Raw genomic sequence first — 16863 nt, 5'->3', positions numbered from 1 at the left:
CAAGTAAAGACAGACAAGGCAGTGAAGTCTTGAAACAAAGAAAACTGGGAATCAAATGGGAGGACAAAAGAGAAACAAAGTGGGTGGAGAGATACCGCAGGAGACGTACAGTTAGAGACATGCAGTGGGAGAGGTACAGTGGGAAAGACAGTAGCTACAGTAGGAGAGGTACAGTGTGAGTTACAGTGTGAGGTACAATGGGAGAGGTACAGTGGGAGAGGTACAGTGGGAGAGGTACAGTGTGAGGTACAGTGTGAGGTACAGTAGGAGAGGTACAGTAGGAGAGGTACAGTGGGAGAGGTACAGTGTGAGGTACAGTGGGAGAGGTACAATGAGAGAGGTACAGTGAGAGAGGTACAGTGTGAGGTACAGTGTGAGAGGTACAGTGTGAGGGGTACAGTAGGAGAGGTACAGTAGGAGAGGTACAGTGGGAGAGGTACAGTGGGAGAGGTACAGTGTGAGGTACAGTGGGAGAGGTACAGTGGGAGAGGTACAGTGTGAGGTACAGTGGGAGAGGTACAGTGTGAGAGGTACAGTGTGAGAGGTACAGTGAGAGAGGTACAGTGAGAGAGGTACAGTGGGAGAGGTACAGTGGGAGAGGTACAGTGTGAGGTACAGTGTGAGAGGTACAGTGTGAGAGGTACAGTGTGAGGTACAGTGTGAGAGGTACAGTGTGTGAGGTACAGTGTGAGGTACAGTGGGAGAGGTACAGTAGGAGAGGTACAGTGTGAGGTACAGTGGGAGAGGTACAGTGTGAGGTACAGTGGGAGAGGTACAGTGGGAGAGGTACAGTGTGAGGGGTACAGTGGGAGAGGTACAGTGGGAGAGGTACAGTAGGAGAGGTACAGTAGGAGAGGTACAGTGTGAGAGGTACAGTGTGATAGGTACAGTGGGAGAGGTACAGTAGGAGAGGTACAGTGTGAGGTACAGTGGGAGAGGTACAGTGTGAGGTACAGTGGGAGAGGTACAGTGGGAGAGGTACAGTGTGAGGTGTACAGTGTGAGGTACAGTGGGAGAGGTACAGTAGGAGAGGTACAGTAGGAGAGGTACAGTGGGAGAGGTACAGTGTGAGGTACAGTGTGAGAGGTACAGTGTGAGAGGTACAGTGTGAGGTACAGTGGGAGAGGTACAGTGGGAGAGGTACAGTGTGAGGTACAGTGTGAGGTACAGTGGGAGAGGTACAGTGTGAGGTACAGTAGGAGAGGTACAGTGTGAGAGGTACAGTGTGAGAGGTACAGTGTGAGAGGTACAGTGTGAGGTACAGTGTGAGAGGTACAGTGTGTGAGGTACAGTGTGAGGTACAGTGGGAGAGGTACAGTGGGAGAGGTACAGTAGGAGAGGTACAGTGTGAGGTACAGTGGGAGAGGTACAGTGTGAGGTACAGTGGGAGAGGTACAGTGGGAGAGGTACAGTGTGAGGGGTACAGTGGGAGAGGTACAGTGGGAGAGGTACAGTGGGAGAGGTACAGTAGGAGAGGTACAGTGTGAGAGGTACAGTGTGATAGGTACAGTGGGAGAGGTACAGTAGGAGAGGTACAGTGTGAGGTACAGTGGGAGAGGTACAGTGTGAGGTACAGTGGGAGAGGTACAGTGGGAGAGGTACAGTGTGAGGTGTACAGTGTGAGGTACAGTGGGAGAGGTACAGTAGGAGAGGTACAGTAGGAGAGGTACAGTAGGAGAGGTACAGTGGGAGAGGTACAGTGAGAGGTACAGTGTGAGGTACAGTGTGAGAGGTACAGTGTGAGGTACAGTGGGAGAGGTACAGTGGGAGAGGTACAGTGTGAGGTACAGTGTGAGGTATAGTGTGAGAGGTACAGTAGGAGAGGTACAGTGTGAGAGGTACAGTGTGAGAGGTACAGTGGGAGAGGTACAGTGGGAGAGGTACAGTGTGAGAGGTACAGTGTGAGAGGTACAGTGTGAGAGGTACAGTGGGAGAGGTACAGTGGGAGAGGTACAGTGTGAGGTACAGTAGGAGAGGTACAGTAGGAGAGGTACAGTGTGAGAGGTACAGTGTGAGAGGTACAGTGTGAGAGGTACAGTGTGAGGTACAGTGGGAGAGGTACAGTAGGAGAGGTACAGTAGGAGAGGTACAGTGGGAGAGGTACAGTAGGAGAGGTACAGTAGGAGAGGTACAGTAGGAGAGGTACAGTGTGAGGTACAGTAGGAGAGGTACAGTAGGAGAGGTACAGTGTGAGGTACAGTGTGAGAGGTACAGTGGGAGAGGTACAGTGGGAGAGGTACAGTGGGAGAGGTACAGTGGGAGAGGTACAGTAGGAGAGGTACAGTGTGAGGTACAGTAGGAGAGGTACAGTAGGAGAGGTACAGTGTGAGGTACAGTGGGAGAGGTACAGTGTGAGGTACAGTGGAAGAGGTACAGTGTGAGGTACAGTGTGAGGTACAGTGGGAGAGGTACAGTGGGAGACACATAGTGTAAGAGACAGTGTGAGAGACACAGTGGGAGAGATGAGAGCACGAGGCACTGCAGGCAGCTGCTACATGGTTGCCGGGGTGGTGTTACATGATTGCCGGGGTGGTGTTACATGGTTGCCGGGCTGGTGTACACCCCTCCACTCTCATTCGGACCTTCCTGTGGCAGTTGGCATGGCGACTTCAGCTGCTTTTTGCGCCAGGTGGCTCCTCCCTCCTAGGCTCCTCCCTCTGCCATTGGCTCCTCCCTCCTAGACTCCTCCCTCTGCCATAGGTGCATCATTATCAGGGATGTACGGATATAGAGAATGCGAGACCTGGGCCCACTCCCAGAACTGAAGAATTTAGCACTGGCTTTCTCAACACTCTGGGGAGCAATGTGACCTCAAGCCGGTCCATTAAGTTAACATTTTGCAAACAGCTGGAAAATATTTTTGATAATTTAAAATTTAAAGGGCCAGGAGACACAATAATGACAAGCATAAGACATGCTGTAGGCGTTGGCAATTAAGATGGGGTTAACTTATAAATAAAAAATGTGGGAACAATTTTGTTTATTTTTTAATGATTTCTCAAACACCATAATAATTCAAAAGTTGTTTCAGAAAATAGTAATTATCAATAGTGTAAAATCTCATCTTTTTTCATCTTATTTATAAGATGAAATAAATATTTCTATGACTTTATTTAGACTGGGGATTTTGTTGTGATTACAAATGCAGTTAACATTTATAGACTTTCAGAACACGTTTAAACAACATCACAACTCTGCATTTAGCGACTCAAGTCCTGACAAGCTGTTGTTGAAGATGCCCTTTGACCTGTGCCCCTCACTAATGTAACCATAACGATGTAAGAGGACTCGTTGCTTTTGTGCTCGCCGTTGTTTGACATTCACGTTAACCGTACACTCAGATCTCTTAACCGCATACGTGCGGTTCGCGTGTGCAGCCATTGCTAATGATGAATGTGTCATTAGTGTACTGAAAGCCGTAGCCGACAGGAAGCAGATGTCCCGGGCCGAGGGCCTTGGGACCGCCGTGGTTCATCCTATTTCCAGAGGCTGAAGGCCTGGGTTTATTTTTGGTGACAGTCCCAACACGTTGGCACATTTACAAGTGACGGAGCAATAATTCCCCCTGGCAGCGTACAAAAAGACAGGTCTTGAGGTTTTAGGAGTGCAGGCCTTTACTGAATAAACATTAGAAGAACCATTGCTCTGAAAAGATTAAACAGTCACTTGTGCATGCACACACACACACACACACTAACACACACTAACACACATACATACGTGGGTTGGTCTATGGCTTACTTTAAACATCTAAATGTTCCAGTGGCAATGGTAGAATTTGTAGGCGAGACAGCTGGAGCAAACAGGACCCTAAACAGGACCCTAAACAGGACCCTAAACATGGCTTCAGCAGGAAAGTTTTGTGCTTGACTGAATGTCGGTGGGCATGGGTGAGTGTATGGGTATGTGTTTGGGTGTGTGAACGTGTGTGAGCAGTAGAGAGAGAGAAGACAGAGACAGGTAAGGTACATATGCATATGAGAGTGGAGTGTGTGTGTGTGTGTTAAGCACATTAACCTTATGTAAATCATCTGTCGTCACTGGATGCAAACCGTCTTCTGTGCATTATGACATCACAAATGTTCCTATTAAAGCGTTCAGGTTCAGACAGGCTTGCCTGCCCTCAGACGTGGACCTCGGTCCAGCTGACCCGGCCAGACCTTGGGCTGCACAGTACAAGCCTCCTGGCCTCTTTCAGAACTTCGGATGTGTGTTCCACCAGTTGGGTTCCAGGACAGAGAAGAGCCTTAATGCTCGTGAACCTTGAGGGATGGTGGTCCAATGCCGAGCTCTGCTCGAAGCTCCTGAGACTTGAGATCCGGATCGGGCTTTGACCCTCACGGTCAAGAAGTGAAGACCTTTTGCTGGTCTCTTTTTGGCTGTTTAGAGAAACGCCATGGGATTAAATACGAGATGAGCAGTTCCAGGAAGTCTGTAGTGTTGCAGAGAGCAGCACTTGGTACATTGTTATGTTTCATTGGCTTCTTTTATGAGGTATCTGGTTTTGGCCAAAGGGCAGATGGTAGTTGGATCCTTTAACAAAGTACACGGGTAGAACTGTTTATGCAGTCACTGATGAATCCAAAGTAAACTGATATACAGTAACAGTCAAAGGTTTGGACACACCTACTCTTTGTTTATTTTTACTATCATCTACATACCGGTAACATACATATATAACATATACGCGATTATGTTGTCATAAATATAGACAGTCTTAGATATCAGACTTTTTTGAAGTAATCAGCCTATACTTTAATGACAGCTTTGCACACTTTGGGTGTTCTCTTAACCTGCTTCATCATTCACATGTCTCAGAAGAGTCCTTGTAGTGTGAGGAACTAAAGTTCTGAAAGTAAACCATTTACTGAGTGTGCATCTAAAGTTTTATGTGTATGATTTGATAATGAATTCATATATAGGCTAACACCTTGCCCAAATTCTATTTCTCTTCTACACAAACTTAGGCCTCACCTATCTTTTCAAAATGGGTAATTCAATGTGACACATGTATAAAGTGATCAGGCAGTGCCATTAAAATATGTCCATATCGTGGAGCACCTATACTGACCACAGATCAGTAGTAGTGGAGATGAAGCAGTCACCCCATCATCCAGCATGGAATGAATGACCCATCAGTGCTTAAAATGACCACTAAGCCTGGTTTGCAAGGAGTAGTTTGTGATGGTTCAGACTTGTTTATTGGTGGTCAAAATGACCACATTCTCTCCAAGGCAAACAGGTCATAAATATATGTGTAACATATTGGCTTTTGGCTGGAATATGTAAAGAAGTGAACATATATATATATATATATATATATATATATATATATATATATATATATATATATATATATATATATATATATATGCTCCAACTTGAGTATGACAACTTTAGAAATTTGTTTGTGTTTCATATAACCACTTCTGAATTTGAGTAAAATCGATCAATTGTAATGCTAGTTTCCGTGAAAGCAACACACACCTTTTCCAATCTGCTGATGAATGACTTCCTTAGAATGTCTAAGATTCTAAGATTCTCTCAGTGGTTCTAGAATGGTGAAAAAAATCCGGCTTGGAATGACGGAATGCCATTGTTACATCATCTGGAACTTTCAGCTATGTGACATTCTAAACAAAGTGTTGTTCCAGTATCCATGCAAGGGCTGAATCTAAACGTAACCCTAGATGCATCTCTGCTGCAGACTGTTAGCAGAACCCAATGTGAGGAGCATCCTGTCAGTTTACGGAGCTTTCAGATCATGTTTGTGGAATTCAAGATTTGCTTGACTTTGCTTGACAAGTTTTTCTACTAATGTCATCCGAAGAAAATTGAACAGTTGAACATTTGACGGTTGTTTTCTTCAGCAGCTTTAAAAGTATTACCTGTACTGTAAGCAAATAAGTAAACTGCGAAAGCAAACAAGTGAAACAAAGTGCAAAATGTGGCCCACTTCCTGTTTACTGTTTACACTAGTCTTTACCAACCTGACCACACAAGCTATTCTGGGCCCTCCGTAAACGAGCTTGTTTTCTCATAAACCTGCTCTGCTTATGTTTCATTATCTAAGTCAATTAAGACATACGTATTTCAAATTTTAATGCACACTTCATAAACTTGTAAAATGAATTCAACTGAAGGGACTTTGGTAGGGTAGTGCTGCTTGGTAACCCCTAATGTCTCTTATGGGAGTCCCTGAGCTCAGAGCTTTAGGGGGCTTAAGAGGATTACCCGACTGTATCTGTTACAGGTCTCCGAACACACCAGCTAATCAGTGAATGGAAGTTGTCCCAGTAGCATCTAACGCTACAGAAGGAAGCTGGTTGTGTGTAGGCTGATGTGAGTTCCAGTTGAGGGAGGAGCCAGTACGTTGTGACATAGACTAAGGCTGAAACTAAAGTAACCAAAGTCTTACTTATCAACTTTTGGGACCCAAAAGGTAAACGCTAAAATGTGTTCTGTAGTCCCATTTTGTAGAACTGTGGGTAATTGTCTGTCAAAGCAGACATAACATGATGAGACATCGATTAAGCATAGTCCTGGACTAATTGCATTGTCGATGTCACCATAGGGAGTGGCCCAGGCTTAGGCTACTAAACTCCTAATGGATGAGTAGCTTATATGCTAACCTTATTGGCCAGGAGGGCCATTATATTCAGCTGTTGTGTGTGAATAAAGACCCTCCCAAGTCTCCTGTAACAGGGCTAATTGGTTTGTTAGCACAGGCTTCTTCTTTTCCTCAGCACTGACAGTCAAGTGTTAGTTTATGTGCCAAACATTAAATAACATTTACAACATAACACGTCTTTCTACCTCACCATGTGTCTAAGAACCAGAGGTGAGCTGAGCAGAATAAATTCACATTCAAGTGAAAGTTACAGTACTGTAGTGAAATTGTCACTGCATTTATATTTATACTAAGCAAAGTGCACATAAACTACCAATAAATAAACTACTTAAATACTGAGTTGTAGACATGTGTGTGTGTGTGTGTGTGTGTGTGTGTGTGTGTGTGTGTGTGAGTGTGTGTGTGTGTGTGTGTGTGTGTGTGTGTGTGCTAAAATATTATGTTAGTAAAGGTGTTAATGCATGGGACTGGTATGCCCTCAGGTTCAATAAGAACGGAGTGGATCTGAACCGGAACTTTCCGGATGCCTTCTCAGGCAACAGTGGTCAGGTGAGGGAGAAAGAGGTGGTGGCCGTGATGGAGTGGATACAGAACGAAACGTTTGTGCTTTCGGCTAACCTCCATGGGGGAGCAGTGGTGGCCAGCTACGCCTATGACAACAGTAACGGAGGTTAGACACACACACACACACACACACACACACACACACACACACACACACACACACACACACACACACACACACACACACACACACACACACACACACACACACACACAGTGACAGCCCAGATACACTGACTTTTTCCCTTTGTGTCCTACAGCTGATGAACTTTAAGCTCCGCTAAACTGGTACAACTGTTTTTTTTTTTGTGTGTGTGTGTTTTGTTGTGTGTTGTCATGGCACCCGTGCTGAAACACCTCCAGGTCGTGAGCTCCAGGGAAGCGCCAGCGTAACCCCCGACGATGACGTCTTCATCCACCTGGCGAAGACCTACTCTCTGAAACACACCAGCATGCACAAAGGCAACAGCTGCCCCGACTCCAAAGACTTCAGCTACGGTATCACCAACGGCTACAAGTGGTACCCCCTCAAAGGTAGAGACACAGTCCTCGCCTGCCTCACTCCTTCATTTATCACAACTGCATCTGTCCCCTTCAGACTTAGAGACATCGTATACAGTGAAGACAGACGGAGACATGCATCAGAGCTCATAGTGAACCTAATGACAAAAAACATACCACACAATTAGAACAACAAAACGATGTCTGTCTGTGTGACCATTGCTACTACAGAGTTGAAAAAAAAACATTTTACATAATTATTTTAACAGTAACATTTTAAAATGTAACAATGTTTTATTTTAATATTTATAATTGTATTTTAACAATAATTACATGTTGGTGAGCAATATTGTAAATCTTGGTGACCCTTGATACTGTGGGAAGTTCTAATCCCCTATGGAAGTTTGCACTCTCTCTCTCTCCCTCTCTCCCTCTCTCTCTCCCTCTCTCTCTCTCCCTCTCTCCTCTCTCCTCTCTCTCTCTCTCTCTCTCTCTCCCTCTCCTCCCTCTCCCTCTCTCTCTCTCCCTCTCTCTCTCTCTCTCCCTCTGTCCCTCTCTCTCTCTCCCTCTCTATCTCTCCCTCTCTCTCTCTCTCTCTCTCTCTCTCTCTCTCTCTCTCTCCCTCTCTCTCTCTCTCTCTCCCTCTCTCTCTCCCTCTCTCTCTCTCTCTCTTTCCCTCCCTCTCTCTCTCTGTGAGAGTGTGAGAAAGTGAGAGACACACACACTTTTTCACCCTTTTCCTCTCTGCCTGTCTCTCAGGGGGGATGCAGGACTATAATTACGTGTGGGGACAGTGTTTGGAGATCACGCTGGAACTGTCTTGCTGTAAGTTTCCTCCAGAGAGCGACCTTCAAGACCTGTGGGAGGCCAACAAGCCAGCACTACTGGCCTACATGCAGCAAGTTCATCTAGGTACACACACACACACACACACACACACACACACACACACACACACACACACACACACACACACACACAACAAGCCAGCACTACTGGCCTACATGCAGCAAGTTCATCTAGGTACACACACGCACACACACACACACACACACACACACACACACACACACACACACACACACACACACACACACACACCATGGATATATTGATATCTTTGTGCGGATCGGCACAAAGACAACAAGATATCTATGACCTGCGGCCATGTGATCGTGCTGGAGCCCAGTGGCGTGAACAAAGATCTGGTCTCGGTGGGTTGCACTGAAAGCTGACCGCCATCAGACCAGCACTGCTCTGAGCTCACCAGTAACACCACCTGTCTGCTTTCTCACAGTTCTGTACCAGGTAACCTTCTACCTGCAAACACTACCCCACCCTCGCCTCACCCATGTGTTCTGAGATCAGTGGTGTGAATCTGGGGTCTAGACCATACGAGTTATTTAAGTTGCTTTGAAGCCGCGGGCTGGAGTTGCCAAAACAACGCAGTGGCCAATCCAGGGTTATCTCAGAGTTTATAAACACCAAACAAGGTAAATACAGCGAGACTGGTAAAACAAGCTGCCTTGTCCTGGAAAGATGACACAGAAATAACAGAAACACAGAAATAACAGAGAGATGAAAGCTCTATTATACTTACCCTGTTCTAGTCAGGGTAATCCCCTTTCAAGATGGTTATCTGATAGAAGGTGGTTCGACCAATAGCAAGGGGTTATGAATATATGATTTAAAAAAGCATAAAAAAAAAACATTTGGCTCAAGTTAGCGGTTAGTTAAACTGACCTGTAAACCTTTTACAAATGTTTTTTTTATGTTATCCATTTCCAGATGCTGGAATTCCAGATTCCAGAGACATTGTTACATTTACAGTTACATTTTACTTTTATTCTTACTTGCTTGAACTTCTATTAGCAATATAAACCAGACTTATGAAAGTTGATATTCAAAAGGCTGTAATACCTCAGATTACCTCAGATTGGATTACAAACTCCTGCTGATTTTCATTTATACAGTGTGACTGTTTGGCTGCTTGGCACAAAATATACACATTTATTTTCTCCTAGTCTATATGATCATTTCAAACAGAGCAGTTATTGTGATATGAATCATCATTCTGAGGCCTGTTCACACTCTTCAACATTTTAGCCGTCAAGGCTCTGGGGAAATTTGAAGTGTTGAGCCGTAATCAGATTTCGTGTCGTAGCTTCTTGGTATGAGATCCCCACCAGATAGTAGAAGATGCTACGTGAATGCATGCTCACAGAAGAACAGTAAGATACAGGATGAGATATGGGCTCAGCTCGCTAGCTCATCTTTCCATGCTCCCCAATACAATATATAATACTTAATATAAAGTTAAGCACTGAGGCAGTATACACAGCCTGTAGTGTTAAGAGTGGGCCTCTCATCTCTGGCCTCGGCTTGTGATGTCTTAAGTTGCTCGGCCTGTGGAAGTTAGATGTCTCTTCCTGCGTCGTGGTGTAGGCTAGTTCCTCTGGACTATTGTGGCACTGACTGAGCTCCTGGACTGGATGCATTTCAGCGGGGCATAAATGACCGTGCCTGTTCAATAGCGACATGGGCCCAGGATGCAGTGTTTGATAAAAGATTATCTATTGTTACATATAATTTCATATCCTTCCTAGCATAATTTAATTAGTTTGGCAGTAATGAGAAATAGCTGTAATTTAATAATGAATGTGTTATTGGCATTCCCATATTTTCATTGAAAATCTTTTGATTTTTCACAGGGCTGAAAGGTCAAGTGCTGGACACAAATGGCGTCCCGGTGGAAAATGCATCCGTGGAGGTGCAGGGGAGAAGAAACCTTTGTCCATTTAGGACTAATCATAACGGGGAGTATTACCGACTGCTGCTGCCTGGGAAATACACCATCACGGTGAGACAGTGCCCTCTGGTGGTCACATTACACACAGTCGAGTCGATGGCAATCTGCACACCAGTGAATTTGGTGGTGATTAGCACGTTTGTGGTCCGTCTCTTCGCTTGCGCGATTCGTGCTGTTCTCGTGCTGTCCTCATGCTATTCTCGAGCTGTTCTCATGCTGTTCTCGAGCTGTTCTCATGCTGTTCTTGTGCTGTTCTCGTACTGTGCTCATGCTGTTCTCGTGCTGTTCTCGTACTGTTCTCGTGCTGTTCTCATGCTATTCTCGAGCTGTTCTCGTGCTGTTCTCGAGCTGTTCTCATGCTGTGCTCATGCTGTTCTCGAGCTGTTCTCATGCTGTTCTTGTGCTGTTCTCGTACTGTGCTCATGCTGTTCTCGTGCTGTTCTCGTACGGTGCTCATGCTGTTCTCGTGCTGTTCTCGTACTGTGCTCATGCTGTTCTCGTGCTGTTCTCGTGCTGTTCTCGAGCTGTTCTCGAGCTGTTCTTGTGCTGTTCTTGTGCTGTTCTCATGCTGTTCTCGTACTGTACTCATGCTGTTCTCATGCTGTTTTCTATCCCCCTGGTCCACAGGCTGTTTGCGTTACCAGTTGTGCATGAAACGTGCAGCTATTTCAGTTATCTTGGAGGTGCTAAATCCCATCTCGTATTTAATGTTCAAAGCCGCTGTGGTCATTAAGATCACCAGCGCTCAAGTGCACACTAACTGGTGCTTGAAACACTGGTCTGCCTGATTTATTGCGAAACACTTCTATGGGATTTGTTAAGAATGCACAGAGACTGCCAGCATCTGTTCATCCTGTCAGGCCTCCTCACATTGGCACAGGCAGATCCTGATGGCCAAGTCGTAGTCTCCCTTTTCCTGTCTCCGGAGCGATCTCCAATCCTCGCTGCTCCTCCCTTGCATGAGTCTGTGGAGGATTTTTGCGCCCCCCGCCCCCCGCCCCCCTTCCCCCTCAGTTCTCGAGGGCTTGAGCCAAGCACCGTGTAAAATGGGTCTGTTTCCCTCTCCTTCGCTACAGGAAATGGGGCTTATCGTGGAAAAACGGGCACTTTGGAGGCGAGTGGTTGAGCAGTTCACACCCCCTGGCAACAAGCCACCCACGCGGCCTATTAAAAAGGGGTCAGATGAGACAGATTGGATGATTTATGTGCTGTGTGAATTAGTCTGGCTGCGAGGAGTTAATAGAATCAGGAAATTGCATTATTGAGGAAAGAAAGATTGCTGTTGAATGGGAGCTCCGTCAAACAGCCACAGTCTGCAGTCTGTACTTACCTTTAAATGGCAGACTCCAGTGTCCTGGAGAGCCCCAACTATGAGACGTCAGCATCACGTTTGTTTATAAAGTAGCAGATCTCAGATGGTATTTGGTGCCGTGACCCGGGCGAGCGGCAGAGAAAAGAAATCGAGTGGAGTCGGAATGCTTGCAGCTACAATTGCGCTGCTTTGACAAACATTTTGGTTGATATTTGTGACTTTAATTATTTATACATGGAACATCTACCTATAAACAAATCAGCCATTTACGTTTACAATGTACTGTTGGAACACGACAGTAATATATAATAAATTATTTTGTGTAAAAATAACATGTCAGGAGAGCCTGCCATCTCACTGGGCTGTTCATCACAACACGTTTCTCTGTTCTTCACTACAATTTCCAATATCTCTACATCTCTAATTACAGTATACTGCAGGGAGGGAAGGAGAGATTTATAACAAGGGTATGAGATGGTAACGCTGAAGCTGACATGGTATCAGATCATAGTTAGTAGCTGTCTGACCTGCTCTGCACTGGGGTTATTGCCAAGATTATATATAATGTCGAGTATTTCTGTCAGCACTGTAAATAATGCATCAAATGTGAAGGTCACTGCAGGGTCATGCAGGATCATGAAGGTTCATGAAGGCTCGTGAATGTTCATGCAGGGTCGAATTTGGTTGCGGCTAATCCGAAACTGAACAGGGTCTAAATGAGCCGCGAGAGCATCAACACCGCAGTGCTGTGGACCATGATGAGGTTTAAGAGGAACGCTCCAGCATGTCGAAGTGAATAACATATACACGCGTCTTTCTGCAGGTGACGTGCCCAGGACACAAGACGCTCATCGAGACTGTTTCTGTCCCGTACGGCTTGGACGAGTTCAGCGCGAAGACGCACAACTTCCAGATTCAGAAGATTGTTAGCAGTACCGTCCCGGGGATGACGGCACCCACGTGCGTGACGCCGAGGCCCAGATCCAGCGAGAACCATAGCGCCGCCCTGCTGCCCAACACCATCACTGCACTCATTGCCCTCACAATTCATAGACTACTGGTCTCCTTAGACAGAAAGCTATTTTAATTTTCAAATGAATGAAAAATGCACACTTTGCTTACCTTGCACAATCACACAAACGTTTTTGTTTTGTTTTCGAGGACTCGGATGTGGTATATTTTGTCTGTTGGTTGATTGTCTGTTTTCTGCAGGATTCTCCAACCTAACAGCAGATTTTAAAAAGTGAGTTCAGAGTTTTGAAGTGCCACTGACAGAGAGATTGGTCTGACATGACACAAGCAAATCTGAGATTCAGGCAATGTTTGCAGACAGTGTCTCTTCTTGGAGGACGGTGCTATGGCACTCACTTTCTCCACTAATATAACTTTCATAAGTCATCAAACTGTATTAAAATTCTATATCAAAAACCCAGCATATGATGGAAAGCTAATAGGAGGGGCATATGCACGGAGGACCCAGAACTGACAGATGTTGATGTGTAATGACAGACTAACCATATGCACATAAATGAAAACCCGGGGTCATCGGCAGGCCCTCCTGTACCCTCATTCTGCGGAGAGTGAGGTTGTCTCAAGATTTGACAGTAGAGGAAAAACTTCCATCTGTTGCAGTGTTGATTCGTTTACATTTTTTTGTGGTTTTAGTCAGTTTAGAGAAGAGCAATTATATTAATGAGAGACTCAAAAGATGAATATAGAATATTGCAACTTGAAACACGCTGTTCTCCAGAGGTTTGAGTGTTTCAACTTCTTTTTTTGTCTTTTTCGTCACATAAAATGGGGTAAAGTGTCATATTTGTGTCATAGATTAAAGAAACCCGATTTAATTATTTAGAAGAGATAGATTATACGGGGCAAATGTGAAGCAAGACAGTGGCAGCTGTACTTTGTGTCCATGGCTGTTCTCAGATCAGGTTTTCACTCCAGCTCCATGAGAGCTCTAACACAAGCAGACTGTTGGGTGATCAGTGTCTTAAGAAGAGCTTCGCTACTCTACCTCATCCTCATCACCCTCGTGCTGACGCAGTCACTAGTATCGCCTTAAATAAATATTCACCGGGTAACTAACTTTTGTCCATTATTTGTTTATGAACAAACAAATATTGAGTTAACTGTGTCCAAACTTTACATTCACAATGCTGAAGAAAACCCAGTTCAGAAAGACTTCAGTGTAGCAGGGACTTCCTAATAAAGCTACTCAAATGTAAAAATGAACACAGCGCTCCAGGTTTTACCCCAGCGGCAGTCTGATCTTCTGTGGAAATAGTATCTCCCCCCTCTCATATCATTGTATTAAATATATACAATATATGTGGATGTATTATTTACATCCAAAATTGGAATGCATATGAGATTGAGGGACGATAAAAGAATGAAATGGATGAATGAAACTCCCAGCTCACAGGTTTCCAAGACAGGGCTGGAGGTAATGATTTCAATGCCTGTAGCCTTTGTTTGCGCATGAGATTAAATTAGCATATAGCACATTATTACATTAGCATATATTAAAGCACGTCTGAGGAAGCGGTTCCATAAAAAAGCTGTTTTCAGCCACTCTGCAGTTTCACAAGACCACTGTGGCACGATGGTCATTGTAAAATGGTAACGAGTCTTCAAAGTGATCATCACTCACGTTGCCACATCAGTGTTTAAAAGACTGACCTCCTCTAGAAAAACTCCAATTATGGACAATGTGAATCCCTCATGCCACACAAACCTGGCCAGCAGACACAATGTATTAACTGAAGTTTTACTTAGTTATGTTTTTATAATTTTTCCCAGAGGGCTTACGATAGAGGTTAATTGGGTGCAGAAGGTTTAAAATTTACATATATTCTATTTCTGGCCCATTGGCAAGGTAAAAATGCAATAAAATCTACTCTGGGTGTATTTAATCACATTTTAAATTATTTGGAAACTGCAATGTGGAAAAGTGATGTGGACTTTTTAAAGTAGAAGATTCAGTAAAAACTTACTAAGTAAAGTTGCAGTTATCAAAATGAGAGCATTTCAGACATGCAAGTAATTTGCTGTGGTAAAAGATGGAAGACGTTTTTATTTATCTTTGCTTAGACCTTTGCTAAGAATAGTTAATGAAGTAGTTAATGAGAACCTGTATCTCAGCTGATGGATCATGCATGAAGCAAAAGGCTGTGGGTTTGATTCCCATGGTACAACTGGAAAGAACCTTCTCTGAAGTAAAGTAGGAACAATAGCTGTCCATTTGTCAAAAAGCCCACAATGCAATTAATTTTCTCTCATAATAATGTTTATACCCAAATTATGATTTATTATAGTGAGCCACCTTCAAATTGCATATTCTTGTCTGAAGGAGAATCAATATTTTTTTGTGCAGAATCAAAAGGAATGTGGGCCAGCCTATTTGACCTATTTAGCATCTACGTGTACAGTGAGGTCTCTGCTTTCTGCACTCTTACAGAGAAAACGTCCAATTGATAAACACTCCAGGTTTCGACCTCAGAAAAGGATAGTACACCTGTAATTCCAATAAAACTCCACAAGGTGTCAGTAGTGCTGTTTCAGTTGTAGTCAGTTTTTCTGTTGGTCCTGGCCTCAGCTAATGCGCCGTTATTCTACACCACACCCATTTCATCATCTCTGCTAAAAGCTATGGCTTGTAAGTTAGAGGAGAGCTCTATATTTAGATGGTCGCCTTGTAAGCAGGTAAAAAAGAGCCTTTGAATCGAACAAGCTCCGCCCATTCCGCCCCATAACTGTTTGCAATTGGATGATCTGATAACTGATGTCTGATCTCGGATTTGCTGTAGGTTTTAGATTCAGGATGAATGAATGTGGAGACTTGGTGGTAGGGTAAGAGGAAAGAATGTGTGTGTGTGTGTGTGTGTGTGTGTGTGTGTGTGTGTGTGTGTGGGTGTGTGTGTGTGTTGTACTTTTTGATGGAGATAAAACGTTTTTCCAGCAATAAAAAACTGCTTTTTGGATAATTCAGCGTTTAGTTGCAGAGGATGAGGGTCTGTGTTGGTTTGGTACCATTTAGCTGTAGTCAGTGAGAGAGTCTATGAATGAATATAGAAAGCACAAGAAGTAAATAAATGGGTAAATAAATGGCCCATGGTTTGCTTGTGTTGGCATGTTCTTAGGTCACTTCACAGTCCTTTACACATAATCATGGGGAAGACGCTTGAAGAACACGCCACACTAACAGCGAATGTGGGAGTGGACCCAGCAGACATCCACTCACTTGCACAAGCTCTCGCCACTAATGGCAGGCCAAGGGCTTCAAAATAATCCAGCTGTCTCTTCTCACTCGCCCACCACAGTAATTAATGCCTCGACGACAGACCGCACCGCCCCAAAACACTGACAGAGTGGGTTTTAACAAACTTGAAGTGGATTCAAGCTTTTAGGACACACTGCTTGAGGCAAATCCACCTCATATGCTTCCAAGATACGGCCCATAAGTGAATTATTATTTCTCTGTCAGTACGGGTTTTTTATGAAAAAGGGGCTTCGGAATTGCTTTGCCAACACTTATTACACTGCACACAATATGAACCTTAGAATTCATCCGCTTCTCATCCGTACCCAAATAAAGGACTGTGGGTGTCTAAGATTCTGCGGTTTTGACTAATTCATCCCTAATGCTTTAAAACATATTAATTATTCACCGCTGATCTAAGCTCCCCTCCACTGCACTGGAAGCAGGAATTAATTCACTCTTGTCTGGAGTCCGCAAGAAGCACCAGTGGAAAACTGCCCTTTAACATCTTAAACTCCAGACTGCAAATGATTCAGTAACTCTGCACCTAATATGAAGGGAATGTAGCTACAAGAGTGAAACACAGGAGTCTGGATCTGCCCATAAGGCCTGGAGCACAAGGGGTTAATTAGCACAAGGACAGCTCAGTTCAAGAAAAAGAACCCTGAAGAAATCAAATCTCCACAGTCTCCTTTTCTGTCGTACTCGACAAAATCTATAAGAAAACTAGATTAAGAAGGGGGGCCCCAAACAGGCTGTTCTGGGGTCAGTAGATGGCTATCTGA

General features: G+C 44.4%; 1 protein-coding gene across 2 annotated transcripts in view; it reads left to right on the top strand.

The window, feature by feature from the left end:
• cpm (carboxypeptidase M) overlaps positions 1–16739 on the top strand; it is a 27755-nt gene extending 11016 nt beyond the window's left edge. For both annotated transcript variants that reach the window (XM_076993745.1, XM_076993744.1), the window contains exons 5-9: positions 7114–7301; positions 7559–7729; positions 8456–8608; positions 10408–10556; positions 12641–16739. In XM_076993745.1, coding sequence (XP_076849860.1) covers positions 7114–7301; positions 7559–7729; positions 8456–8608; positions 10408–10556; positions 12641–12904 — 925 coding nt within the window. In that variant the 3' untranslated portion in view covers positions 12905–16739. The remainder of the gene's footprint in view (positions 1–7113; positions 7302–7558; positions 7730–8455; positions 8609–10407; positions 10557–12640) is intronic.
• The last annotated feature ends 124 nt before the right edge of the window (positions 16740–16863 follow it).

This window comes from Brachyhypopomus gauderio, unplaced genomic scaffold (genome assembly GCF_052324685.1).
Source record: "Brachyhypopomus gauderio isolate BG-103 unplaced genomic scaffold, BGAUD_0.2 sc120, whole genome shotgun sequence".
Classification (NCBI taxonomy): domain Eukaryota; kingdom Metazoa; phylum Chordata; class Actinopteri; order Gymnotiformes; family Hypopomidae; genus Brachyhypopomus; species Brachyhypopomus gauderio.
Note: the sequence above shows the minus strand (reverse complement) of the source record. Positions and strands in the feature narration are given on the sequence as shown.